General features: G+C 43.9%; 1 protein-coding gene across 6 annotated transcripts in view; it reads right to left on the bottom strand.

The window, feature by feature from the left end:
* The window catches only part of LOC115103145 (partitioning defective 3 homolog), a 254,743-nt gene that overhangs the window by 81,687 nt on the left and 145,386 nt on the right, over nucleotides 1–27,670 (bottom strand). For 5 of the 6 annotated variants that reach the window (XM_029623850.2, XM_065005787.1, XM_029623854.2 and 2 more), the window contains 5 exons: nucleotides 25,699–25,734; nucleotides 13,234–13,422; nucleotides 11,136–11,306; nucleotides 6,572–6,728; nucleotides 186–360 (listed from right to left, as the gene is read on the bottom strand). In XM_029623850.2, coding sequence (XP_029479710.2) covers nucleotides 186–360; nucleotides 6,572–6,728; nucleotides 11,136–11,306; nucleotides 13,234–13,422; nucleotides 25,699–25,734 — 728 coding nt within the window. The remainder of the gene's footprint in view (nucleotides 1–185; nucleotides 361–6,571; nucleotides 6,729–11,135; nucleotides 11,307–13,233; nucleotides 13,423–25,698; nucleotides 25,735–27,670) is intronic. The other variant, XM_065005788.1, reaches the window with a different exon arrangement.

Raw genomic sequence — 27,670 nt, 5'->3', positions numbered from 1 at the left:
AGAAACCCTAAGCGGTGTTCGTGGAGATATAATGTGTGTCATGTGTTTGACTGAGGTAACAGAAGGTAATGAGCCAGTGCTGAAATAAGTCCCAAATGTCACCCTACTCCCTACGTAGTGCACTACTTTTGACCAGGGACCATAGGCCACTATGTAGGGAGCCATTTGGGACTTTGTCCTCTCACCTCTCATTCTGAATTTGAATCTCTTTGGCCCAGGGGGGAGGGACACCCACGTCGTCATGTGAGCTGGAAGACGATTGGTCAGAGAGATGGGTAGGAAGTACTGGCAGCCTATCGTCTTCGATGATGACTGTGTCGTCCTGGGGCATGTTGACTGTAGGGGAGAGCTGGTAGTTACCTATAGGACAAAACAGAGAAGCATGATTGGAGAAGGCTTTGATATACATCACACAATAAACACATTTAAAGTGTTCATTTGATATTCATTGGACATTTGATCCTTTGATATAACACGTAACTAATTTACCACAATACATGCTTTAATTTAAAAGCAGACCCAGAGTGAAATTCTCAATCAGTTCCTATTTAAATCACCATGCTGTGTTTGGCAGCATCTGGCATGACATTGTCAAGTGTCATTATAGTGTGCTTAATGCAAGCTGTGGCATTGTGAAAAACGGAAAACTATTGACTTTGGCACGCTCACCGAGCAAGGCAAAAAACCTTCCCCTTTCTTTGTGTCCAATAGAGGGATTTAAAAACACATTGCTATGCAATGCATGACGCTATCCTGTCTTTGGGGGTAACTGAGCATCTGAAGAAGGGTGGTTTCAATGCTGTATAATACCACTCCACAATGACGGAGAGAAAAGTTTGTGTTGGGAATCTGTTTGGGTCTCATGGCAGGAATACAGGACTTTCCACCCGGGACGTGAGGCCTTGCGCCAGGGTTAGTGTTTGTTTCTCATATCCTTTCACACTGAGAATCTGTGTGGTACTAAATATAACCATAGTTCCACACTGCCCGGCCAGCTAGCATGGCTGGACTGATGAATCGTGGTGTGCTGAAAGTTCAGACTCACCAGTCTCAATAGCAACCAAAAGGTCACTGGTTTGAATCCACGATCATACTACGTGAAAAAATCTGTCGATGTGCCCTTGAGCAAGGCACTGAAACCTAATTGCTCCTGTAAGTCACTCTGGATAAGAGCATCTGCTAAATGACTACAATGTAAATAGAGCAGAGGGACTGTGTGTGTGTGTTTGTGCGTGCATGCTTGCATACATTTAGTGTTGTTCCTGTCGTCTCTATCCCTGCTGTGTGTGTGTGTGTGTGTGTGTGTGTGTGTGTGTGTCTTTTCGGGGAACTCTGGTGTGTGTGAGCCCTAAAGCAGTGTACATTGGTCTTCTAAGGCAGTTGGTCTAAAACCTCTCCTCGCGGATCCCCCCAGAACTTCTCCTCGCGGACCCCCAGACGTTCTCCTCACGGACCCCCAGACGTTCCACAACTTTGTTGTAGCCCTGAACTAGCTCACCTGATTCACCTAGTCAAGGGCTTGATGATTAGTTGACAAGGCTCAATGGCTCTGTAATGAAACACGACTGTAGGTGAGTAGGAATGAAGGTGGCAGGCACCGAGTAGACCAATGAATAAATCTACTTCTGTTCATGCTTTTTTCTAGAAGCAATCAACTTTTTTGGCAGGCATTCATCCATACCTAAGAATGTTATTATGAGTCCCAAATGGCACCCCATTCCCTTTATAGTACACTACTACTCTATGGGCCCTGGTCAAAAGTAGTGCACTATATCGGGAATAGGGTGGCGTTTGAGACTTACAAATTCTTTTGTAGACCAATCCAAGGTCACTATTTTACCAACAATGGTGAGCAGAACTCAAAGCACCTGACTCGGTGGGATTTATTTATTACACTTTCATTACAGTTTACAGTAATAAAAATAGACATCGCGACAAAGGAACAATAGTTGCAGCGTCTTTACAGAATTGTCTCGTCTTCAGTAAAAGCAATTATCAGATACTTTATGTGGCAACATGCCGGTGAATACTGAAGAGGAGCAGGATTTAATAGCTGAGAGGAATGCCAGGCCAGATTAAATGGGAGATCGAGTCTGGAGGTGAGAATAATTGGGCGAGGGATGCAGGAAAAGGAGGGTTTTATTTTGCCACTGTCCAAGTCCATCTGCATAATTCGCATAAGCAGGGAAATTGCCTTCGGTCCACTTCTTGAAGAACGAGCCGTTGCCTAAAGATGAGAATAATTAACTCAAGAAACATCTAATCCTCTAATTGTCATAGCAGTGGGGTAGGCCTGCACAACAATAGGAAAATGATCAGAGAAATCAGGCGAAGCCAAACCGGGTGTTAAGTCTTAACTAAAACAATACAACTAACTTTGCCATTGTATTCTCAGGATTCTCAGGATATATTTAGCAACATGATCAAGTCGAGCTTAGAAGTGTTGAGGTACAAAGTGATATGTATTTATTCAGTTTAGAATTTTGGACGCACTGTTTTTTTAAACTAGCTAGTCCACACGTATTCCTGCTGCCTGGTCTGACTGTAATCTGAACGCAGCACAGTCTCTCCTGGCCCATAGACTACTACTGAACTACTGTGGGGAATAAGGTACCATTTGAGACAAACATCTTCCTTCATCCCATCTCTGTTAAACAACACCAGTGAATTAAATACTGGCTTATAAAGGGCTTTAACTCTATTCCGACCACTTTCAATCTGACATTAACACAAAGCCTCAATGGCAATTCCTAACTCTAGGCCTGCCAAGACATATGGAGAAATAAGCTTAGCTAAATAAGCATCGCTATGAATCAAAGTCAAAGTTAAAACATTTCCTTTTCTAACCAGAATGACTCGAATTTAAGGCCCACAAGTGAGGCACACAACCGAGATGAATATCTATACTTTTGAGGTGATGGGAAATGTTGTCCATGCTACCTCAATGGGCTGTACGGTGCATTCTGAGTGATTCTGATACAAGGAGCACTCTCCTTCAAGGAGTGAATGGGAGTCTATTGAGCACTAGCTCAGACAAAACATTAGCACAGATTTCATCAACAAGAAGTTAAACATTACAAATCTTTTCCAAGATGTCCAATAATTGACTTGCTATCATGACATTACGTACTTTCAAGGAAAATAGGCACTTTTCTTGACATATACACTGACTTTGTTTACTCCATGTGTAACTCTGTGTTGTCTGTTCACACTGCTATGCTTTATCTTGGCCAGGTCGCAGTTGCAAATGTTCTCATCCAGCCTACCTGGATAAATTAAGGTGAAATTAAAAAATGTAACGATTAGCGTAGCAACCACGTGACGCAGCATGACAACGTGAACACAATTCATCGACAGTCTACTGGGTGGGGCGTTATAGGTTCCTTCATTCATTGGATTCCTCTCTTTTCTATAATCAAATCAAATCAAATGTATTTATATAGCCCTTCTTACATCAGCTGATATCTCAAAGTGCTGTACAGAAACCCAGCCTAAAACCCCAAACAGCAAGCAATGCAGGTGTAGAAGCACGGTGGCTAGGGAAAACTCCCTAGAAAGGATCTCTGGCATCAGCACCATGCAATGCATCCTGGACTAAAGAGGCAGACAAAATGGGAAAAAGTTTAGACAAATATGATCAATAGCTCATTCAATAGAAGACAACCTCCCGAGTTATGACATCAGTCAGTATTGAAATCTATGATGGACGTTTTTGCGATCTAAAAGTCGTATTCCTATTAACTTCCAGTATGGTGAGAGCGACTATCACGGTGCTGCGTCATACCGGTCAGATTTCTCTCTGCTTGAAGGCCAACAACTCAGATACACATGAAAACATTGAATTACCCAGGAAATTGATAGTACATCACTCAGAGATGCACAAAAACTATATAACATTCAAAATGGGTGAACCTTTCCTTTAAGAAAATGAGTTTAGGGCTACTCCAATAGAGAAAGTAGTACATTCCCCTGCGGCCCCCAATGTGTGTGTTTACAGTAGATTAAATGATCTGCGACCACCTGGTTTGCCAACACAAGAAATGGAGTAACTGACTGTGCTATGAGTTCAACTTTCAGTAGATCTTAATGTCTCGGAAAATGTACGGGAAAAGGTCAGACAATTTACAGCTCAGGGCCCTTGTATGGTGTAGTGCAGACCTTCTGATTGATTCAGTGGTTTGTGTGCTCTGTGAATCCCTGAGCTCTCTGTTTGGAGTCTGTCTGTTCTGTCAGCTCCTCAGGCTGACCCTGAAAGAGAGGAACAGTACTGTTTGTGTAACCATACTGTGTGTGTGTCCGTACTGTGTGTGTGTGTGTGTGTGTGAGGGCCTTGGGCTGACAGACAGACAGACAGAACAGCAGGCAGTTTGATGGGAGGACAGCTTTTAAATGGTTCGGTCACAACTGCGCCACAGAGATTCAATCAATCACAGGTTTTAGATACCAGCCAGCCAACCAACCAACCGCTAGGCCAGGTGTTACAACAGAAGATAGTGCTGCACCCAGTTTGGTAACAGAATGAAGGCACAAACAGCACAAACCGCCATTCTGTTTGCAAACGTTGCAATTTTCTGTGGAAATTGTTCAAACTAGTCCTTGTGCATAGAGCTGTATGGTTTGTTTAACGTTGGAATCATTGGTTATTGTTTGACATACATTTTAAAGTCAAAGATCTGAGTCAATGTCACTGTTACCATGAAATTGCCTTCTAATATTATGCATGGTTAGACGTGAATACTTTTCTAGCTGTATGAATAATCAAACTGTGTCCTATTAGTTCTGTTTTAATTAATAGGGCTTTTTTTTTTTAAAGTAACACACATCTCAGCTTGGCTCAGGTGTAAATTGGCTCTTATCAACCCTGTTAGTTTACAGTTTGTAGAGTGTGATGTGTGAATGACAAGAGCTGGCATTAACCCAGAAGTAAGGCTGTAAGAGGATCTGGTGCTAACCCAGCAGTAAGGCTATGAGAGGATCTGGTGCTAACCCAGCAGTAAGGCTATGAGAGGATCTGGTGCTAACCCAGCAGTAAGGCTATGAGAGGATCTGGTGCTAACCCAGCAGTAAGGCTATGAGAGGATCTGGTGCTAACCCAGCAGTAAGGCTGTGAGAGGAGCTGGTGCTAACCCAGCAGTGAGGCTATGAGAGGATCTGGTGCTAACCCAGCAGTAAGGCTGTGAGAGGATCTGGTGCTAACCCATCAGTAAGGCTATGAGAGGATCTGGTGCTAACCCAGCAGTAAGGCTGTGAGAGGATCTGGTGCTAACCCATCAGTGAGGCTATGAGAGGATCTGGTGCTAACCCAGCAGTAAGGCTGTAAGAGGATCTGGTGCTAACCCAGCAGTAAGGCTATGAGAGGATCTGGTGCTAACCCAGCAGTAAGGCTGTGAGAGGATCTGGTGCTAACCCATCAGTGAGGCTGTGAGAGGAGCTGGTGCTAACCCAGCAGTAAGGCTGTGAGAGGATCTGGTGCTAACCCATCAGTGAGGCTGTGAGAGGATCTGGTGCTAACCCAGCAGTGAGGCTGTGAGAGGATCTGGTGCTAACCCAGCAGTAAGGCTGTGAGAGGATCTGGTGCTAACCCAGCAGTGAGGCTGTGAGAGGATCTGGTGCTAACCCATCAGTGAGGCTGTGAGAGGATCTGGTGCTAACCCAGCAGTGAGGCTGTGAGAGGATCTGGTGCTAACCCAGCAGTAAGGCTGTGAGAGGATCTGGTGCTAACCCAGCAGTGAGGCTGTGAGAGGATCTGGTGCTAACCCAGCAGTAAGGCTATGAGAGGATCTGGTGCTAACCCAGCAGTGAGGCTATGAGAGGATCTGGTGCTAACCCAGCAGTAAGGCTATGAGAGGATCTGGTGCTAACCCAGCAGTGAGGCTATGAGAGGATCTGGTGCTAACCCAGCAGTAAGGCTGTGAGAGGATCTGGTGCTAACCCATCAGTGAGGCTATGAGAGGATCTGGTGCTAACCCAGCAGTAAGGCTGTAAGAGGATCTGGTGCTAACCCAGCAGTAAGGCTATGAGAGGATCTGGTGCTAACCCATCAGTGAGGCTGTGAGAGGATCTGGTGCTAACCCAGCAGTAAGGCTGTGAGAGGAGCTGGTGCTAACCCAGCAGTAAGGCTGTGAGAGGATCTGGTGCTAACCCAGCAGTAAGGCTGTGAGAGGAGCTGGTGCTAACCCAGCAGTAAGGCTATGAGAGGATCTGGTGCTAACCCAGCAGTAAGGCTGTGAGAGGAGCTGGTGCTAACCCAGCAGTAAGGCTGTGAGAGGATCTGGTGCTAACCCAGCAGTAAGGCTGTGAGAGGATCTGGTGCTAACCCATCAGTAAGGCTGTGAGAGGAGCTGGTGCTAACCCAGCAGTAAGGCTGTGAGAGGAGCTGGTGCTAACCCAGCAGTAAGGCTGTGAGAGGATCTGGTGCTAACCCAGCAGTGAGGCTGTGAGAGGATCTGGTGCTAACCCTGCAGTGAGGCAGTGAGAGGAGCTGGTGTTAACCCAGCAGTAAGGCTATGAGAGGAGCTGGTGCCAACCCAGCAGTAAGGATGCGAGAAGCTATTGGGGGGACCTGACTCACCCATCATTCGGCCCATTAGTGTCTGCCGTGGCATCAGGTTGTCGTCCAGGCCCTCTATGCCTCCGTACAGAGAGTGGGAGATCCGACGCTCCCGGTCATCCAGCAGGGTGGAGTTGAGGGTCTGCTCCGGTCCCAGGGGGCTCCCAGAGGCCTCCAACTACACATACAGAGGCATTGGGAAGACCGGCACAATCAATACATTGGATGAAGGAATCCTTATTATACTGGAAATGTGCAGTATGAGACAGAAATTCTCCCTTAAGTACATTTGTATTAAATCTTGATATTTGAGCTCGTGTTTTGTCATTCTAGCTCAAAGCCACAACCATATTATGGCTATTTCACTCACTGTGGGATTGCAGCAGCGATTACAGCTAAACCTAGAGATGATCCATCACCCAGTCTGTGAGGGACCGGTTGCACCGGTAGACACAGGCAAGTCTCATGCTACATAGCCCCAGCACCACCACAGCTAGGCTAGCTAGATAAATGACAGGCCTGTAGAGGCAGGTTAGGTTCATGCTACATGGCCCCAGCACCACCACAGCTAGGCTAGCTAGATAAATGACAGACCTGTAGAGGCAGGTTAGGTTCATGCTACATAGCCCCAGCACCACCACAGCTAGGCTAGCTAGATAAATGACAGACCTGTAGAGGCAGGTTAGGTTCATGCTACATAGCCCCAGCACCACCACAGCTAGGCTAGCTAGATAAATGACAGACCTGTAGAGGCAGGCTAGGTTCATGCTACATGGCCCCAGCACCACCACAGCTAGGCTAGCTAGATAAATGACAGACCTGTAGAGGCAGGCTAGGTTCATGCTACATGGCCCCAGCACCACCACAGCTAGGCTAGCTAGATAAATGACAGACCTGTAGAGGCAGGTTAGGTTCATGCTACATAGCCCCAGCACCACCACAGCTAGGCTAGCTAGATAAATGACAGACCTGTAGAGGCAGGTTAGGTTCATGCTACATAGCCCCAGCACCACACAAGCTAGGCTAGCTAGATAAATGACAGACCTGTAGAGGCAGGCTAGGTTCATGCTACATAGGCCCAGAACCACCACAGCTAGGCTAGCTAGATAAATGACAGACCTGTAGAGGCAGGTTAGGCAGGCAGGTTCATGCTAATATTATCCACAACACCACCACGACCATGGTTAGGATAGCTTGATAAATTACTATGGATTTTCAATAGCTGTTAAGATGCCTGCTGAGAACATTCCCCCACAGGAGAGCAGCAAGGTGCCACTTTCCTCAAGGGGCTATCTGACACACCACTGTTTATTGGCCAAATAGGTCATTTACTGCCTTGGACACTTTTAAACACACATGACTGAGGAGCTGGGCAGGAAGTGGGGGTGAATGTGTGTGGACCATAGAATTACATGGAATCAATAGAATCTCTATGGTGAGGATGCCCTCATTGTTTGCACTAAGAATCTCCTCTCTCGCAGATTTTAACTATACACGCTGATATCCTGACACATATTAAGCCTGGTCCAAGTGTAAAACGCATTCACAGTGAAGAGAATCAATTTAAAGAATTTCCTAGTCCAGGACTAGTTTAATGAGTTTGGGAAACCAGCCATAGAAGTGCAACGGTTTCTGTATTCATGGCTCAAGGTGAAGAAAATGACTTATTAGCATGAAGACTGATGTGCATCACAACAAGAGGAAATGTCATCAGTGAATAATCAACCGATAGCGCCTTCATTTCCTACGTTTGATAAACGTGCTGATAACAGAGACAGGTGTGAAACAGGCAGGTTCAGTTAATTTAATGCAGAAACTGCTCAACATTCACCAAGCAGACCTGACTGCTCCCTCAGCTAGTAAAATGAGAGTAAAAACAGGTGTAGGAGTAGGAGTAAAAACAGGTGTAGGAGTAAAAACAGGTGTAGGAGTAAAAACAGGTGTAGAAGTAGGAGTAAAAACAGGTGTAGAAGTAGGAGTAAAAACAGGTGTAGGAGTAAAAACAGGTGTAGGAGTAGGAGTAAAAACAGGCTTAGAAGTAAAAACAGGTGTAGGAGTAAAAACAGGTGTAGAAGTAGGAGTATAAACAGGTGTAGAAGTAGGAGTATAAACAGGTGTAGAAGTAAAAACAGGTGTAGGAGTAAAAACAGGTGTAAAAGTAAAAACAGGTGTAGAAGTAGGAGTAAAAACAGGTGTAGGAATAAAAACAGGTGTAGGAGTAGGAATAAAAACAGGTGTAGGAGTAGGAGTAAAAACAGGCTTAGAAGTAAAAACAGGTGTAGGAGTAAAAACAGGTGTAGGAGTAGGAGTAAAAACAGGTGTAGAAGTAAAAACAGGTGTAGAAGTAGCAGTAAAAACAGGTGTAGAACCAAATGACTGTGGGTGGAGATCTGGGAAATTATTTCTAGAGAGGTCAAATGCCTACAGACTGTTGGAAGTCAGCCGGGCTTTACCTTAAATTGGATGGCTAATGAAACGGACTGCAGAGTGGAGGGCATATCGTTTGTACGTGTGTGCCTGTCAACAAATCACTGCTCTACTCATTGCATAGTCCATCCTATAATTAAACTGGTGCTAGGCTGAACTCTATTGGGTCAGAAATGTGATTAAGGCATTTGTCAGAATAGAATAGCCCTGCGTGGGGGTTTAGTACTGAGGAAATAGCAGTTCAGATTCAGAACAGTTTGCCACTGATTATTACCCTAAAGAGATCAAGTTAGGAGGATAAGTCAGAAAGAGAGGGATGGTGTGAGTTGATGGGAGACAGGAGTACAACCTTTCCATCAAGCTGTGCCACATGAATGTCTAGGACCTTGGTCGAGTTCCACTATGGCTCAAATACGTCACACATTCTGTGGACTGCAAGAAAAATGTATCAATAAAGTATCCTTCTATATAGACACCTAGAACCATAATGCTCTAGTCTAAGCCATCCCCACAGCTGTACCCGTGATGCAGATATTGATGAGTCTTCCCGTGTGTGTGTACCTCATAGCCAGTGTTCTCTGCTCTGCTCTCACCCTTGGCTTCTCCACAGCACAGCCTGCAACCTGACGGCAGCGCATGGCTTAGCACTTAGCCCCCGCTCTGCTTCCAATTACCAGCTGCACCATGGGAAATCACAGGTCTGACAGGCACACAGTACACACTACAACAACCAAATCCACCGTTGCAGAGTAGACACAGCTCTCCAATAGATAAGTGATCAAGCCAGGATGGAGTATGCAGAAATATTATGACATTGAAATGTGGAGAGGGAAGGCGGTAGAGAGAAAGAGCGAGCAAGGGACAGAGAGTGAGTCTGCAGTGTATCAACATAACATTTAAATGAAAAAAAGTAATGTGTAACTTGGATGGCCAGTTGTCATTAATTCCCCCAGCATGCCTCGGGACATGGAGGCTAAGAGGAGAGCAAGTGTTTCCCACCTCCAGTCCTCCAACACACATTGTTGTTTTAACCCGGGACAAAAACAGCAGATTCAACTCATTGAGGGCTTGATGATTATTTGGCAAGTTGAATTTTTATTTTATTTTACCTTTATTTAACCAGGCAAGTCAGTTAAGAACAAATTCTTATTTTCAATGACAGCCTAGGATCAGTGGGTTAACTGCCTGTTCAGGGGCAGAACGACAGATTTGTACCTTGTCAGCTCGGGGGTTTGAACTTGCAACCTTCCGGTTACTTGTCCAACGCTCTAACCACTAGGCTACCCTGAGGTGTTCTTGTCCGGGGCTTCGACAACGTGTACTGTTGGGGGGGTACTGGAGGACTGGAGTTGGGAAACACTGCAATACATAGTACTTTTCTTGACCAGAGCCCGATCGATCATGTTTAACAGTATTGCATTAAAAAGGGAGCCATTTTGGGATGCAGTTCATGTCATGTGAACTGCTGTGACCCAACCGGACTAGCTGATCTTTCATCATATTCCTAACATAGCTCTCCAGTCCAGAATAGTGGCTTTGGAATCGAACACGGAGAATACATGTGGGAGGGTGCGTGTTAATGGTAACTGAACAACTATCAAGTGTTTTTGAAAAAGTGTTTTAAAAAAAAAGATTTAACAAAAGACCAGTCTTGAGAGAAATGTCAAAAGGTATCATAACAGTGTGACAGGGTGGTCTTTATCTTATTCAGGAATATTGTGCATTTTAATAAAAATTACAACCATTTTCTGCTAAAGAAATGCATATAGAAAACAGAATGCAGTCATAAAAAAAGCATTAATCTTTAATTTGACAATTGAACGAGAAAAAACAAACAATAAATTAGCAATGGCAGTGACTGAGGAAAGAAGAATGGAGCCACACTGCTCTCAGACGCTGCCTCCAAAGCCTCCAACAAGCCTAACATCACACATAGACACCCTTTGGGTTAAAAAACATATTTCAGCATACAAGCATGTTAGTCAGTGGAGGCTGGTGAGAGGAGGATGGCTCATAGTAATGGTTGGAAAGGAATGCATGTTCTTATGCGTTTGACACCTTTCCATTCATTCTGTTCCAGCAATTACTATGAGCCCACCCACGGCTGGTGTTAGTCGTATAATCTCCACAGCTTTAATTAAGCGATGGTCAGGCCTACCTCGTTGCGTTTAGTGACCCTCCTGGCCACAATCAGCTGAATCATCCCCCGCTTGTTGCCCTCTACCGACATGGACTTCCTTAGCGTCTCCATGGCTTCCTGGTTGGTCTTGCCTAGCAACGACTCCCCGTTCACCGCTATCAGCTGGTCGTTGACCCGCAGCCTTCCATCCTGTTCACGCAGGATATGACAGGTAGGATGAGAATCAGTCAACACGCACAATCAGGCTGTTCAATGCATTAGCACTATAATGTTAGCCTGGTCCCTTATCTGTTTGTGTTCTTGCCAACTCCTTGTCACACCAAGCAACAAGTGACGCCCAGGTCACTTAATTCCATAAGGAGTTGGCAAGAGCTCAGAAACAGGCAACTGTACTGGCAGTAGAATAATGAACAGCAGAAAAAGCAATGAAGTTTTATCTCTGTCAAATTAGACAGAACAGCTATCAGAACTGCTAGACATAAGAGGCTAATAGGATGGTTAGTCTGGTATATTTGTATTTATTAAGGATCCCTATTAGCTGATGCCAAGGCTGCAGCTACTCTTCCTGGGGTCCAGAAACATTAAGGCAGTTTAATACTATTTCAAATATTACATGACATTTCACAACATATTAAGCGTGTCCCCTCAGGCCACTACTCTACAATACATGTGTATGTGTGTGTAGAGTGAGTGTCTTATGGGTATGTGCCTGTGTGTGTGTGTGTGTGTCTTCACAGTACCCACTGTTCCATAAGGTGTGCCTCCCATAGACTGTTCTGGACTTGGGGATCGTGAAGACACTGGTGGCATGTCTTGTGGGGTATATTATGCATGGCTGTCTGAGCTGTGTGCTAGTAGTTTAAACTTCTTATAAAAACAAGAAGTGATGAAGTCAATCTCTCCTCCAATGAGCCTTGAGAAATGTACATACATATTATTCATTTTAAATCTCAGAGTACATTTAAGGGATAGCTGAGCTGCCCTGTTCTGAGCCAATTTTTATTTTCCCGAGGTCCCTCTTTGTGGCACCTGAACAGTAATCCAGGTGCGACAAAACTAGGGCCTGTAGAACTTGCCTTAATGATAGTGTTAAGGAGGCAGAGCAGCGCTTCAATATGAACAGACTTCTCCATCTTAGCTACTGTTGTGTTAAAAATATTTTGAACATGACAGTTCACAATCCAGGGTTACTCTAAGCAGTTTATTCTCCTCAACTTCCTCAATTTCCACATTATTATTTTTAAGTCTAGAGAATGATTTGTCCCAAATACAATGCTTTTAATTTGAAATATTTATGACTAACTTATTCCTTGCCTCCCATTCAAAAACTAACTGCAACTCTTAAAAAAAAAAAAAAAAAACTGCAACTAAGTGTTGCTGTGATTTCACTCGCTGTAGTAGCTGACGTGTTTAGTGTGGAGTCATCCGCATACATAGACACACTGTCTTTACTCAAAGCCAGTGACATGTTATTATTAAAGATTGAAAAAAGTAATGGGCCTAAGCAGCGGCCCTGGAGAATTCCTGATTCTACCTAGATTATGTTGGAGAGGTTTCCATTAAAGAACACCCTCTGTGTTCTGTTAGAGAGGTAACTCATTATCCACAATATAGCAGGGGGTGTAAAGCCATAACAAGTTTTTCCATCAGCAGACTATGACCGATAATGTCAAAAGCTGCACTGAAGTCTAACAAAACAGCTCCCCCAATCTTTTTATCATCAATTTCTCTCAGCCAATCAGTCATTTGAGTAAGTGCATGCTTGTTGAACATTCTTCCCCATACGTGTGCTGAAAGTATCTTGGCAATATGTTTACAGTAAAATAGCACTGTATCTGGTCAAACATAATATTTTCCAAAAGTTTACTAAGGGTTGGTAACAGGCAGATTGGTTGGCTATTTGAGCCAGTAAAGGACGCTTCACTATTCTTGGGTAGGGGAATTACTTTAGCTTCGCTGCAGACATATACTTTCTAGTCAGCTTAGATTAACGATATGGCAAATAGGAGTGGCAATATCGGCCACTATTATCCCAAAAATACCATATTATTGATTACTTGTATGAGCATGAAAACTTGCACATTAGTTCAAATGAAAGGTGAGAGATGAGACTCACCTTGCAGGCAGCTCCCCCGTTGATGATGGACTTGACAAAGATGCCCAGGTCAGAGTGGTTCTCCTTGGAGCGGTTGCCCTTGACGCTGACCCCTAACCCCGCCGACCCGGAGTCACTCAGAGGGATCTCAAAGGTCAGGAACTCCCTGGTACCATCCGGGGTCAACACCAGGTCATCCTCCTCAATCTTCTAGAACAGAGAGGGAGGGAGGACTGTGTTACTGGTCATTGTTGCGACAGTGCAATCTACTAATTGGAAACACAGAAGCAGCGGAAAGCCCTGCTTACATCTATGAAGTTGGTTTCAGAAGAGAGGATACAAATGTACAATACAGATGTGACCGTGAGAGTTCTTTGGGCCAAGGATACATACTAACGTTACCATCGGTCATATGTGAACAATTGTAGCAGCACAGTGGCTCCATTGGCTATCATAATGAAACACAATTGACAGGAGAATATAGGTAAGGAGTGTCCATTGGATCAATTCTGTGACCACCTTTCAGGCCCCAACACAGCACTAAATAATGTACAGTGCATTTCCTACACAGAAACAGACACTATATCACAAAATGCAACTGGTGCTTGAACCTCATTGAACAAAAAAGCTATTCTCTCTGCCTTGTCAATTGACAGCTGTCCTTTGAATAAATCTGCACACTTAACTACTGGAAATTATGTGCATGTGTAATGAATGCAGTCATAATCAAGCTCAGTGTCAGACATTCATTAGCTTCCATTGTTTGCAGAGAGAGATCGGATTACTTTGCGGAGAGAGGGAGAGAGCGGGTGAGGGAAGAGCGCAAGAGAAGAGAAAGAGGAGAAGGAGTGAGAATGAATTCAGGTGGAACAACAGCAGAACTGCCTCTCCTCCCCTCTTCTTCCCCCCTCTCCAAGACTGCATGCTGCTTTGTATTCCACAGGGTGAATCAACCTTAGGCAGGGGGAGAATACACCCCTGGCCTCACCCCTGGTCGCTCTGAACAGCATCACCTGAAGCTATTAGAGAGGTGCTCTCAACTTTCCCACAAAACTGTCTATTTGATGACATTGTAAAGTCACTTAAAACAAATTAAAAGCGCAGCGAGGAGAGAAGGAGCTGGAGGATGTAATTGCTGGAGAGAACCCATGCGTGGAGAGCACTGTTGGCTGCCCTTTTTAAAGCAGCTCTCTCTTTCTCTGCCTGAGACTGGATGCTGATAGAGCATGAATATCAAACACCTGGGATAATAGACAGACAGGAGTCCAGGCAGACTGACATGGAGGCGTGTGCTTGCATGCGTGCGCACTAAGAGAAACTCACAGCATGGAGTACAAACTGCACACACTCACTTACACAGGAGTGAAGTCATAGTCAGACTCCACATGGAGCCAGTGAGTGATTAAACACAGTGGAACTGTGAGCAAAGACAAAGAGCACCTCTCAATGAATTATGTGATGCTAACATGCAGGTAACGTGTCTTTTAATATCTCCATCTTTAAGGCATATTCACAAATAGCAACTGTCCCTACCAAATCCTCCTAAACACACACACCACCTCTCAGATGGTGCATGACACACAACAGTTGGCCTAAAAAGTTGGTCCACGAGATTAGAATTATTTGAGATTAGAATGAAACTCCACAGCCATCCATACTAGAGGTCGACCGATTATGATTTTTCAACGCAGATACCGATTATTGGAGAACAAAAAAAAAGCCGATGCCGATTAATTTGCCGATTTTTTAAATGTATTTGTAATAATGACAATTACAACAATACTGAATGAACACTTATTTTAACTTAATATAATACATCAATAAAATCAATTTAGCCTCAAATAAATAATGCAAAAACTAAGTGTTGGAGAAGAAAGTAAAAGTGCAATATGTGCCATGTAAGAAAGCTAACGTTTAAGTTCCTTGCTCAGAACATGAGAACATATGAAAGCTGGTGGTTCCTTTTAACATGAGTCTTCAATATTCCCAGGTAAGAAGTTTTAGGCTAGTTATTATAGGAATTATAGGACTATTTCTCTCTATACCATTTGCATTTCATATACCTTTGACTATTGGATGTTCTTATAGGCACTTTAGTATTGCCAGTGTAACAGTATAGCTTTCGTCCCTCTCCTCGCTCCTACCTGGGCTCGAACCAGGAACACAATGAAAACAGCCACCCCTCGAAGCAGCGTTACCCATGCAGAGCAAGGAGAACAACTACTCCATGTCTGAGAGCGAGTGACGTTTGAAACGCTATTAGCGCACACCCCGCTAACTAGCTTGCCATTTCACATCACATCGTTACACCAGCCTAATCTTGGGGGTTGAAAGGCTTGAATTCATAAACAGCAGAGCTGCTGGCAAAAAGCACGAAAGTGCTGTTTGAATGAATGCTTATGAGCCTGCTGGTGTCCACCATCGCTCAGTCAGACTGCTCTATCAAATCATAGACTTAATTATAACATAGTAACACACAGAAATTACGAGCCTTCATATTATTCATTAATATGGTCGAATCCGGAAACTATCATCTCGAAAACAAAACATTTATTCTTTCAGTGAAATACGGAACCGTTACGTATTTTATCTAACGGGTGGCATCCATCAGTCTAAAGATTCCTGTCACATTGCACAACCTTCAATGTTATGTCATAATTGGACACGGTGCTATCTAACCTCCAAACGAGCTTCAGTGCCATACAGCACTCCTTCCGTGGCCTCCAACTGCTCTTAAACGCTAGTAAAACCAAATGCATGCGTTTCAACCGATCGCTGCCTGCACCCGCATGCCCGACTAGCATCACCACCCTGGATGGTTCCGACCTTGAATATGTGGACATCTATAAGTACCTAGGTGTCTGGCTAGACTGCAAACTCTCCTTCCAGACTCATGTCAAACATCTCCAATCGAAAATCAAATCAAGAGTCGGCTTTCTATTCCGCAACAAAGCCTCCTTCACTCACGCCGCCAAGTTTACCCTAGTAAAACTGACTATCCTACCGATCCTCGACTTTGGCGATGTCATCTACAAAATGGCTTCCAACACTCTACTCAGCAAACTGGATGCAGTCTATCACAGTGCCATCCGTTTTGTCACTAAAGCACCTTATACCACCCACCACTGCGACTTGTATGCTCTAGTCGGCTGGCCCTCGCTACATATTCGTCGCCAGACCCACTGGCTCCAGGTCATCTACAAGTCCATGCTAGGTAAAGCTCCGCCTTAGTTCACTGGTCACGATGGCAACACCCATCCGTAGCACGCGCTCCAGCAGGTGTATCTCACTGATCATCCCTAAAGCCAACACCTCATTTGGCCGCCTTTCGTTCCAGTACTCTGCTGCCTGTGACTGGAACGAACTGCAAAAATCGCTGAAGTTGGAGACTTTTATCTCCCTCACCAACTTCAAACATCAGCTATCTGAGCAGCTAACCAATCGCTGCAGCTGTACATAGTCTATTGGTAAATAGCCCACCCATTTTCACCTACCTCATTCCCATACTGTTTTTATATTGTTTTTATTTATTAACTTTTCTGCTCTTTTGCACACCAATATCTCTACCTGTACATGACCATCTGATCATTTATCACTCCAGTGTTAATCTGCAAAATTGTAATTATTCGCCTACCTCCTCATGCCTTTTGCACACATTGTATATAGACTGCCCCTTTTTTTTCTACTGTGTTATTGACTTGTTAATTGTTTACTCCATGTGTAACTCTGTTTTGTCTGTTCAGACTGCTGTGCTTTATCTTGGCCAGGTCGCAGTTGCAAATGAGAACTTGTTCTCAACTAGCCTACCTGGTTAAATAAAGGTGAAATAAAAAAAAATAAAAATAAAATAATTCCTTCAAATTCTGGCAAATTAGTTTGCAATGAGCGATGCGGCCCAAACTGTTGCATATACCCTGACTCTGCGTGCAATAAACGCAAGAGAAGTGACACAATTTCACCTGGTTAATATTGCCTGCTAACCTGGATTTCTTTTAGCTAAATATGTAGGTTTAAAAATATATACTTCTGTGTATTGATTTTAAGAAAGGCATTGATGTTTATGGTTAGGTACACGTTGGAGCAACGACAGTCCTTTTTCGCGAATGTGCACTGCATCTATTATATGCAACGCAGGACATGCTAGATAAACTAGTAATATCATCAACCATGTGTAGTTATAACTAGTGATTATGATTGATTAAGTTTAATGCTAGCTAGCAACTTACCTTGGCTTCTTACTGCATTCGCGTAACAGGCAGACTCCTCGTGAGGCAGGTGGTTAAGAGAGTTGGACTAGTTAACCGTAAGGTTGCAAGATTGAATCCCTGAGCTGACAAGGTAAACATCTGTCGTTCTGCCCTTGAACAAGGCAGTTAACCCACTGTTCCTTTTAATTTATTTAGATTTTATTTCACCTTTATTTAACCAGGTAGGCAAGTTGAGAACAAGTTCTCATTTACAATTGCGACCTGGCCAAGATAAAGCAAAGCAGTTCGACACATACAACGACAAAGAGTTACACATGGAGTAAAACAAACATACAGTCAATAATACAGTATAAACAAGTCTATATACGATGTGAGCAAATGAGGTGAGATAAGGGAGGTAAAGGCAAAAAAGGCCATGGTGGCAAAGTAAATACAATATAGCAAGTAAAACACTGGAATGATAGATTTGCAGTGGAAGAATGTGCAAAGTAGAAATAAAAATAATGGGGTGCAAAGGAGCAGAATAAATAAATAAATTAAATACAGTTGGGAAAGAGGTAGTTGTTTGGGCTAAATTATAGGTGGGCTATGTACAGGTGCAGTAATCTGTGAGCTGCTCTGACAGTTGGTGCTTAAAGCTAGTGAGGGAGATAAGTGTTTCCAGTTTCAGAGATTTTTGTAGTTCGTTCCAGTCATTGGCAGCAGAGAACTGGAAGGAGAGGTGGCCAAAGAAATAATTGGTTTTGGGGGTGACCAGAGAGATATACCTGCTGGAGCGCCTGCTACAGGTGGGTGATGCTATGGTGACCAGCGAGCTGAGATAAGGGGGACTTTACCTAGCAGGGTCTTGTAGATGACATGGAGCCAGTGGGTTTGGCGACGAGTATGAAGTGAGGGCCAGCCAACGGGAGCGTACAGGCCGCAATGTTGGGTAGTATATGGGGCTTTGGTGACAAAACGGAGTGCACTGTGATAGACTGCATCCAATTTGTTGAGTAGGGTACTGGAGGCTATTTTGTAAATGACAAGGCCGTCATTGAAAATAAGAAAGTGTTAACTGACTTGCCTTGTTAAATAAAGATAAAAAAAAAACAGATTTCCGATTGTTATGAAAACTTGAAATCGGTCGACCTCTAATCCATACACCCCCCCCCCCACTGCCATTCCCCCCTGTACTAGCAGCTGATGCAGTCACGGTGTGCTTTATGTGTAGGAACAGGTGTCATCTTGAAACATCACTTTAAGGCAAGGGCTTGTTATGTTCTACATTCACTGGGCCCTCTGAAACACATACATTCACACACGAGAGACATGAATGCAGCCGCATCTGCACCGCGGAACAAATAGCACTGTGTGTGAGTGAGAGAGGGAAAGACTGAAAGAGCCACAACAGTAATTAATTGCACTGAACTGCATTCTATTGTTAATGCTTTATCAGAGATGACTTACTGAGTCGAGGGAATGTGTGTGTGATCATAGATCAATGTGGCTTGCCATGACATTACATGGTAACTGCCACTGATGGTTTTTCAATTTCAACTTGTTGTAATTTTCTGTAACGAAGTTTGCGACAATATAAACCACTATGGATATAATAAGCAATGGATTGGTACTACTGTACTGTATGAGATCAGTGGTCCTGTGTGGCTCAGTTGGTAAAGCATGGCACTTGGAAAGCCAAGGGTGGTGGGTTTGATTCCTGCTGGGGCCACCCAACGCAAAAATGTATGCATGCATGACTAAGTCACTTTGGATAAAAGCATTTGCTTAATGGCATATACAGTATATAAACTCAGCAAAAAAAGAAATGTCCTCTAGCTGTCAACTGCGTTTATTTTCAGCAAAATTAACGTGTAAATATTTGTAGGAACATAAGATTCAACAACTCCCACAGACATGTGACTAACAGAAATGGAATAATGTGTCCCTGAACAAAGGGGGGGGGGCAAAATCAAAAGTAACAGTATCTGGTGTGGCCACCAGCTGCATTAAGTACTGCAGTGCATCTCCTCCTCTTGGACTGCACCAGATTTGTCAGTTCTTGCTGCGAGATGTTGCCCCACTCAGGGACCCTGGGCATCTTTCTTTTGGTGTTTTCAGAGTCAGTAGAAAGGCCTCTTAGTGTCCTAAATTCTCACAACTGTGACCTTAATTGACCATAATTTTATCTTTAAACTGTTAGTGTCTTAATGACCGTTCCACAGGTGCATGTTCATTAATTGTTTATGATTCATTGAACAAGCATGGGAAACAGTGTTTAAAGCCTTTACAATGAAGATCTGTGAAGTTATTTGGATTTTTACGAATGATCTTTGAAAGACAGGGTCCCGAAAAAGGGACGTTTATTTTTTTGTTGAGTTTATGTATATTAAATACTTACGTTGTGTTGCTCTGCGATGGTAGGTGAAAGGCAGTAACTTCATCAATCATCAGTACAGAGTGACAGACGGTAATGTGACCTGTAATCTGTACTCAGGGTCACATAGCTACTCACTTTACTGTTACTTAGGCATTCCCAATGAACTGTTCAATCGACCTTCACTCAGTCTGCACAACAGGCCAAACAGTGTTACTTGATTGCTTCATGGTACCAGATTGATCCAGACTGTCCCCCAAATGGCACACTATTCCCTTTATAGTGTACTATTTTAGACCAGAGCCCTATGCCCTGGTCAAAAGTAATGGACTTTAAAGGGAATAGGGTTCCATTTGGGACACAGACACTGTTGGGGGCGGTTACCTCAGTCGGCCACCACGGCCTCCCTCACAGAGTGACGCTGGAGGAAGGGAACAGTAAGACCCACGGTTCCATCCCATACACCTCCCAGAGATCACCACAGGCCCAATATGCCATGGTACTGCCAACGCCCCTCAAGCAACAGCGCCAAACATGTTAGAAGTGCAGCAGCATCAAGTCAACTGTAAACCAAGGCCTAGTACCAAATGCCAGCATATTCTCTAGGAAATAGGGTGCCGTTTGCAACACATTCCATGTGTGACAACTGTCCCCATTGTGTCCTCAGGCTAACACCCTTCCTGCCTCAAAGATAAATAACCTATTACTACCAACAATTACACGATGATTAATGATTAACGTTGGCAAAGTTCTGATTCACTTGTTGTGGAGGGTCTGTGATGTTTCCTGTTGTGTTTGACCTGTTCCCTATGTAATGCACCAGTGCTACCAATGAAATGTCCTAATTCAGAGCCCTGAGTGCACTGCTTCTGACCATAAGTAGTGCTTTATATAGAGACCATGGTGCCATTTGAGACTCACAAAGATATTCTGGCTGTACTGGTATAAGAGCCTTAGTGCTGCTTGCTGTCTTGCCTGGCACCACAACAGAACAGTCAAGTTCATGTGTTGTTGAGAGTCATGTGGAACAAAGCCTCAAACAATAGATAACATCTGCTGTTTATAATTGAGCCCATTATGGAGGGAATATGCTGGGAAGGAGAGAAGACAAGGATTCATTGGCAAGGCTTGTAAATTCATACACGAGAGAGAGATGTAGGGAACGTGTTGGGAAGGAGAGAGAAAGAAAAAGATGAAGGGAATGTCAGGAAGGAAAGAGAGAAAGGAAGAAAAAGAGAATGAGATGGAGGTAATATGTCAGGAATGAGAGAGAGAAAAATAGAAATGAGAGAGAGAATGAGATTGAGTTAACTGTCGGGAAGGAGAGAAGAGAAATATAGAAATGGAGAGAGAGAATGAGATTGAGTTAACTGTCGGGAAGGAGAGAGAGAAATATAGAAAGACAACTTCGGGAAGGAGAGTGAAAGAGAGTGAGAAAAGAGAAAAAGAGTCGAGAAAGAGAGATGGAGGGAAAGTTGGGAAGGAAAGAAAGAGTGAAAAGATAGAAAAAGGAGAGATTGAGAGAAAGAATGAAATGGAGATAATACATATGTCAGGAAGGAGAGATAGAAAGAAAAATATATAGAATGAAAGAAAGATGGAGAGAATATGTTGGGAAGGAGAGATAGAAAGAAAAATATAGAGAAAGAAAGATGGAGAGAATGTTGGGAAGGAGAGATAGAAAGAAAAATATAGAGAAAGAAAGATGGAGAGAATGTTGGGAAGGAGAGATAGAAAGAAAAATATAGAGAAAGAAAGATGGAGAGAATGTTGGGAAGGAGAGAGAAAGGAAGAAAGGAGAAAAAGCGAGAGAGAAAATGAGATGAAGGTCATACAGTATGTCGGAAGGAGAAAGAGCAGGAAAAAGAGAAGTAGATAGAGAGAGAAAAAGAGAATGAAATGGTAATGCAATATGTCGGGAAGGGGAGAGAGAGAAATAGATGGAGGTTATATTTCGGGAAGTAGAGAGAAAGAGAAGAGAGAACGAGCGAGAAAGAGAGCGAAAGAGAGCTTGCTATGAGTCCAAGGTGTATAACGCGTAGGTTCACATTGTGGTAGGAACATGCCAGGAAGGAGATTCATTGACGAGGGCTTGTAAAATCCCACAGGAAAGAGATTGCTTTGAGATCCAAGGTGCCTCCCACTCTGGATTCGGTCTCATCTAGGCACCACGATAACTTCAAGTAAAATGTTACTGAGGAAAATCACACAACTGGGCCGTTTCCACATAAGAAAATTCTACATCTCCTGGTTACACATCTCCTGGTCCTGGTATGACAGGTTTACTGGAGAAGGACCCCCCTGAACTAAACCTATACTTAGATTATCAGTCAGATGAAGGCAAGATTGGTTCGATATGCCAGCGGGGATCATAACCAAGACTGTTCTCCATTTGGCCACAGACCACGCTTGCGATAAGAACCATGAATGCAGGCAGCGGTCAGGTATCACAGGAGCACAGGGAACATGGAACTACCACTCTAGACTGCTACCTCGCTCTCCAACCAAGGCGTATGGATTGAGGAACGAACTGAAATGGTCACAGAAGCACCAAATGTATAAATAACGCTACTGGATGGCTGACTGATACAGTATAGTTAATCATGGATCTATTTCAAAACAAAGTATATTCTAATGCATTGATTCCATCTGAAATACACTGCTGAATTATTGAACTCTTTAATGACTTTGCCTCCCAGATTGGTAAAAGGACGTGTTGGCCAGGTTGTTAATGCCACCGAATCATTTCATTCACTGAGCCAATTATTTAAGTAGTGAAAATACATCCCCCTCTATAGAACCCTACTGAACTCTTGAATTAATTTAAAAAAAAATCCAATCAGTGCACAATTGGAGGACATGGAGAATTTATGGACATCGTGCAATAAAGTTAATTGCATTTGTCTGTGGGCTGCATTGCATACCATCATCAATAATAAAATGTTGACGATGGTTGACTCAATATTTACAAACCTGAAACTACCTACCACGTCACTAACAGCAAAGCAGAGGACAATCTGAACTGGACAAGAAGTGACGTGTATAGTCTTGGGAGAAAAAATGTTTGTCTCAGTTTTCATTTTGAAGGAAGATGCTAACTAGTATTAGCGCAATGACTAGACTCTATGGTACGCTAGTAGGTGTGTGTGTGTGTGTGTGTGTGTGTGTACACACAAACGGATTTAGCTACTTCAGCCACACCGTTGCTGACAGGTGTATCAAATAGAGCACACAGCCATGCAATCGCCATAAACAAATATTGGTTGTACAATGGCCTTACTGAAGAGCTCAGTGACTTTCAATGTGGCACCAGCGTCATAGGATGCCACCTTTCCAACAAGTAACTTCGTCAAATTTCTACCCTGCTAGACAGCTCCCGGTCAACTGTAAGTGCTGTTATTGTGAAGTGGAAACGTCTAGGAGAAACAATGGCTCAGTCAAAAAGTGGTAGGCCACACAAGCACACAGAACGAGACCGCTGAAGCACGTAAAAATCGTCTGTCCTCGGTTGCAACACCCAAACCACCTCTGGAAGCAACGTCAGCACAAGAAAAGTTTGCCGTGAGCTTCATGAAATGGGTTTCCATGGCCGAGCAGCCGCACACAAGCCTTCGATAACCATGCGTCGGTTGGAGTGGTGTAAAGCTTGCCGCCATTGGACTCTGGAGCAGTGGAAACAAATTTTCTGGAGTGATTAATCACACTTCACCACCTGGCAGTCTGACAGACGAATCTTGGTTTGGCGGATGCCATGAAAACTCTACCTGCCCTAACGCATAGTGCCAACTGTAACGTTTGGTGGAGGAGGAATAATGGTCTGGGGCTGTTTTTCCATAGTTCGGGCTAGGCCCCTTAGTTCCAGTGAAGGGAAATCTGAATGCTACAGCATACAATGACATTCTAGAATTTAGACAATTCTGTGCTTCCAACTTTGTGGCAACAGTTTGGGGAAGGCTCTTTCCGGTTTCAGCATGACAATGCCCCTGTGCACAAAACGGGGTTCATACAGAAGTAGTTTGTCGAGATCAGCGTGGAAGAACTTGGCTGGCCTGCACAGAGCCCTGACCTCAACCCCAACGAACACCTTTCTGATGAAATGGAACGCTGACTGCGAGCCAGGCCTAATTGTCCAACATCAGTGCCTGACCTCACTAATTTTCATGGCTGAATGGAAGCAAGTCACCGCAGCAATGTTCCAACATCTATTGGAAAGCCTACCCAGAAGAGTGGAGGCTGTTATAGCAGCAAAGGGAGGACCAACATAGCGCAATGACTGGAAGCCTAATGCTAGTTAGCATTGGCTCAAACTACCTCTAACTTCCCTCAAACTGAACGCAGAGACACAAAAATGGTATCCATGAGTTCTTCTGACTCCGGGGAAGTAGATAAAGGAATAGCCAAAATACCAAAGTATCCCTCTATTGTAGGGCTACCCCTCTAATTCAGATGAGCATCGGCAGCATGTTAAGCCTTTCTTTGACATGGGATAGGTAGGTGTTACCCCAGTAACATTGAATGGGTTCGAAACCAATAAATCAGTATTTGCCACATGCTTCGTAAACAACAACTTATGAGTTCTTCTCAACAATGCAAAGAGAAAAATAGAGAAATAATAAGGAATAAATACACAATAGCTGTGTTCAGATACACTCATACTAACCGTTCTATTTGTGACGGAAATGGAGTATATACTGTATGTTATCCAGAGCGCAGTATGTTGGTATGGGTATTCAAACACAGCTAATGAGTAACGATAACTTGGCTATATACACAGGGTAACAGTTCCGAGTCGATGTGGAGGGGTATGAGATAATTAAGGTAGATATGTACATATAGGTAGGGATAAAGTGACTAGGCAAGAGGATAGATAATAAACAGTAACAGCAGCGTGTGTGATGAGACAAAAGTGTTAGTGCAAAAAGGGTCAATGCAGATAGTTAAATAGTTAACCAAATAGCTACCCGGATAAACTATTTGGCGGTATTATGGCTTGGGGGGGTAGAAGGTTCTAGACTTAGCGCATCGGTGCCACTTCCCGTACAGTAGCAAAGAGAACAGTCTTTGACTTGGATGGCTGGAGTCTGACAATTTTTAGGGCCTTCATCAGACACTGCTTGGTATAGAGGTCCTGGATGGCAGGGAGCTCAGCCCCAGTGATGTACTGGGTGCCCCTTTACTCAAACATTGGTAGTAGGGCTGCGTGATACCGGCAAAAAATATTATTACAATTTTTGTACCAAATATTGCGATTTTATTTGTGATCATAGATCAAAACACCTGTTGGAATCATAGAAATAGAATGATCTAGAGTTTGGCAGAGAGCAAGATACACAAACAAATTGTATCATGTAGAAAATGTGGATTTATATTAAGAAGCAAAGTGGAAAGCTGCATAGTTCAAGTTAGGAATCTATTGACTGCATGCTGCTTTTTGGTCAATGCATGCTGAGTGAATATGGAGCATGAGGAACTGCCTGCTTGAGTGACAGGGGGCAGGGGAATTGTGAAGCTGCCTAAAGAGGAAAGACTGAGTAGAGAACACTCAACTTGAGTAATAAATCAAAACTGAAAAAGAAAAGAATGGAAAGTACGTTACAATGGCGGTTCAAAATATCACAGCCTCTTCTGATATGGACATTGTGCATCCCAATTTCAATAAAAATGTGGATAATCGTGCAGCCCTAATTGGCAGTGTTGCAGGCTAGCTCCTAACATACTGCAGGACCCAGGCAAGGTGCTGAGCAGCGGCAGCCAGGGGTGGGTGGGCCCGGGACAGTGGTAACACTTTAAATCAGAGGACTGGTTCATTCTAATGGCTGGAACAGAATAAAATGTTTGGTGCCATTCCAGCCATTATTATGAGCCGTCCTACCCTCACCAGCCTCCACTGTGTCGTGTAGGCGACAGGTTTAGGTGACTTACCAAATCCCTGGGGCTTTGCATCTGGGGTTCTGCATTCTAGGGGAGACAGGGGATAGAAGAACTGTAGTCAATGACAGATGTTTGCAGCAACACTGTACATCAAATCTAACTGAGGGAGGAGCATCTACAGTGTACATCAGGCAAACTCCTATCTGGACCTTGAAGCCAGTTCCACTGCTGAGTTTCATTCTTCCTCTCTAATCAACAACTGGTTTAGACCTGGGACACCAGGTGGGTGCAATTAAACATCAGGTAGAAGAGAAAAACAGCAGTGTTCTGGAACTCCAGGCTCATATGAATACCACTGGAGAAAATGAACAGCAATGAAAACTAAAATGTCTAATAATGATCCATGTATCTACAGTAACATGCATTTATCTGGACTGTACACTGTACAGTGGTACCAGTAACAAGTGTTTCACATACCAATAGAGAAAGCATTTCTTTACCAAACTGCACATCTACACGCACCACTACAGGCCCTCTATAGATATCATTATATCAGTAATCATTGCCTAGGGTGAGGAATGTCCTGCTCCAGCGCTCTATCCCACAACTACAGAGTAAGAAGAACCAGGCCTATGTTCACCCTGGAGGTAGAAGAGGTTCTCTCTCCAACGTGTATTTTAACTAGCCTCCAGTATTTATGCTGCAGTAGTTTATGTGTCGGGGGGCTGGGGTCAGTTTGTTATATCTGGAGTACTTCTCCTGTCCTATTCGGTGTCCTGTGTGAATCTAAGTGTGCGTTCTCTAATTCTCTCCTTCTCTCTTTCTTTCTCTCTCTCGGAGGACCTGAGCCCTAGGACCATGCCCCAGGACTACCTGACATGATGACTCCTTGCTGTCCCCAGTCCACCTGGCCATGCTGCTGTTCCAGTTTCAACTGACCTGAGCCCTAGGACCATGCCCCAGGACTACCTGACATGATGACTCCTTGCTGTCCCCAGTCCACCTGGCCATGCTGCTGCTCTAGTTTCAACTTCCACCTGACTGTGCTGCTGCTCCAGTTTCAACTGTTCTGCCTTATTATTATTCGACCATGCTGGTCATTTATGAACATTTGAACATCTTGGCCATGTTCTGTTATAATCTCCACCCGGCACAGCCAGAAGAGGACTGGCCACCCCACATAGCCTGGTTCCTCTCTAGGTTTCTTCCTAGGTGTTGGCCTTTCTAGGGAGTTTTTCCTAGCCACCGTGCTTCTACACCTGCATTGCTTGCTGTTTGGGGTTTTAGGCTGGGTTTCTGTACAGCACTTTGAGATATCAGCTGATGTACGAAGGGCTATATAAATATATTTGATTTGATTTGAACTAACCCTAACCCTGGGGGTAGAAGAGGTTCTCTCTCCCATGTGTAATTTAACTAACCCTAACCCTGGGAGTAGAAGGGGTTCTCTCTCCCATGTGTAATTTAACTAACCCTAACCCTGGGGGTAGAAGGGGTTCTCTCCTTTCATGTGTAATTTAACTAACCCTAACCCTGGGGGTAGAAGGGGTTCTCTCTCCCATGTGTAATTTAACTAACCCTAACCCTGGGGGTAGAAGGGGTTCTCTCTCCCATGTGTAATTTAACTAACCCTAACCCTGGGGGTAGAAGAGGTTCTCTCTCCCATGTGTAATTTAACTAACCCTAACCCTGGGGGTAGAAGGGGTTCTCTCCTTCCATGTGTAATTTAACTAACCCTAACCCTGGGGGTAGAAGAGGTTCTCTTTCCCCAGTGAAATTTAACTAACCCTAACCCTGGGGGTAGAAGAGGTTCTCTCTCCCATGTGTAATTTAACTAACCCTACCCCTGGGGGTACAAGAGGTTCTCTCCCACGTGTAATTTAACTAACCCTAACCCTGGGGGTAGAAGAGGTTCTCTTTCCCATGTGTCATTTAACTAACCCTAACCCTGAGGGTAGAAGAGGTTCTCTCCTTTCATGTGTAATTTAACTAACCCTAACCCTGGGGGTAGAAGAGGTTCTCT

This window comes from Oncorhynchus nerka, linkage group LG20 (assembly GCF_034236695.1).
Source record: "Oncorhynchus nerka isolate Pitt River linkage group LG20, Oner_Uvic_2.0, whole genome shotgun sequence".
NCBI classification, from domain to species: domain Eukaryota; kingdom Metazoa; phylum Chordata; class Actinopteri; order Salmoniformes; family Salmonidae; genus Oncorhynchus; species Oncorhynchus nerka.
This window is presented reverse-complemented; position numbering and strand designations above follow the sequence as displayed.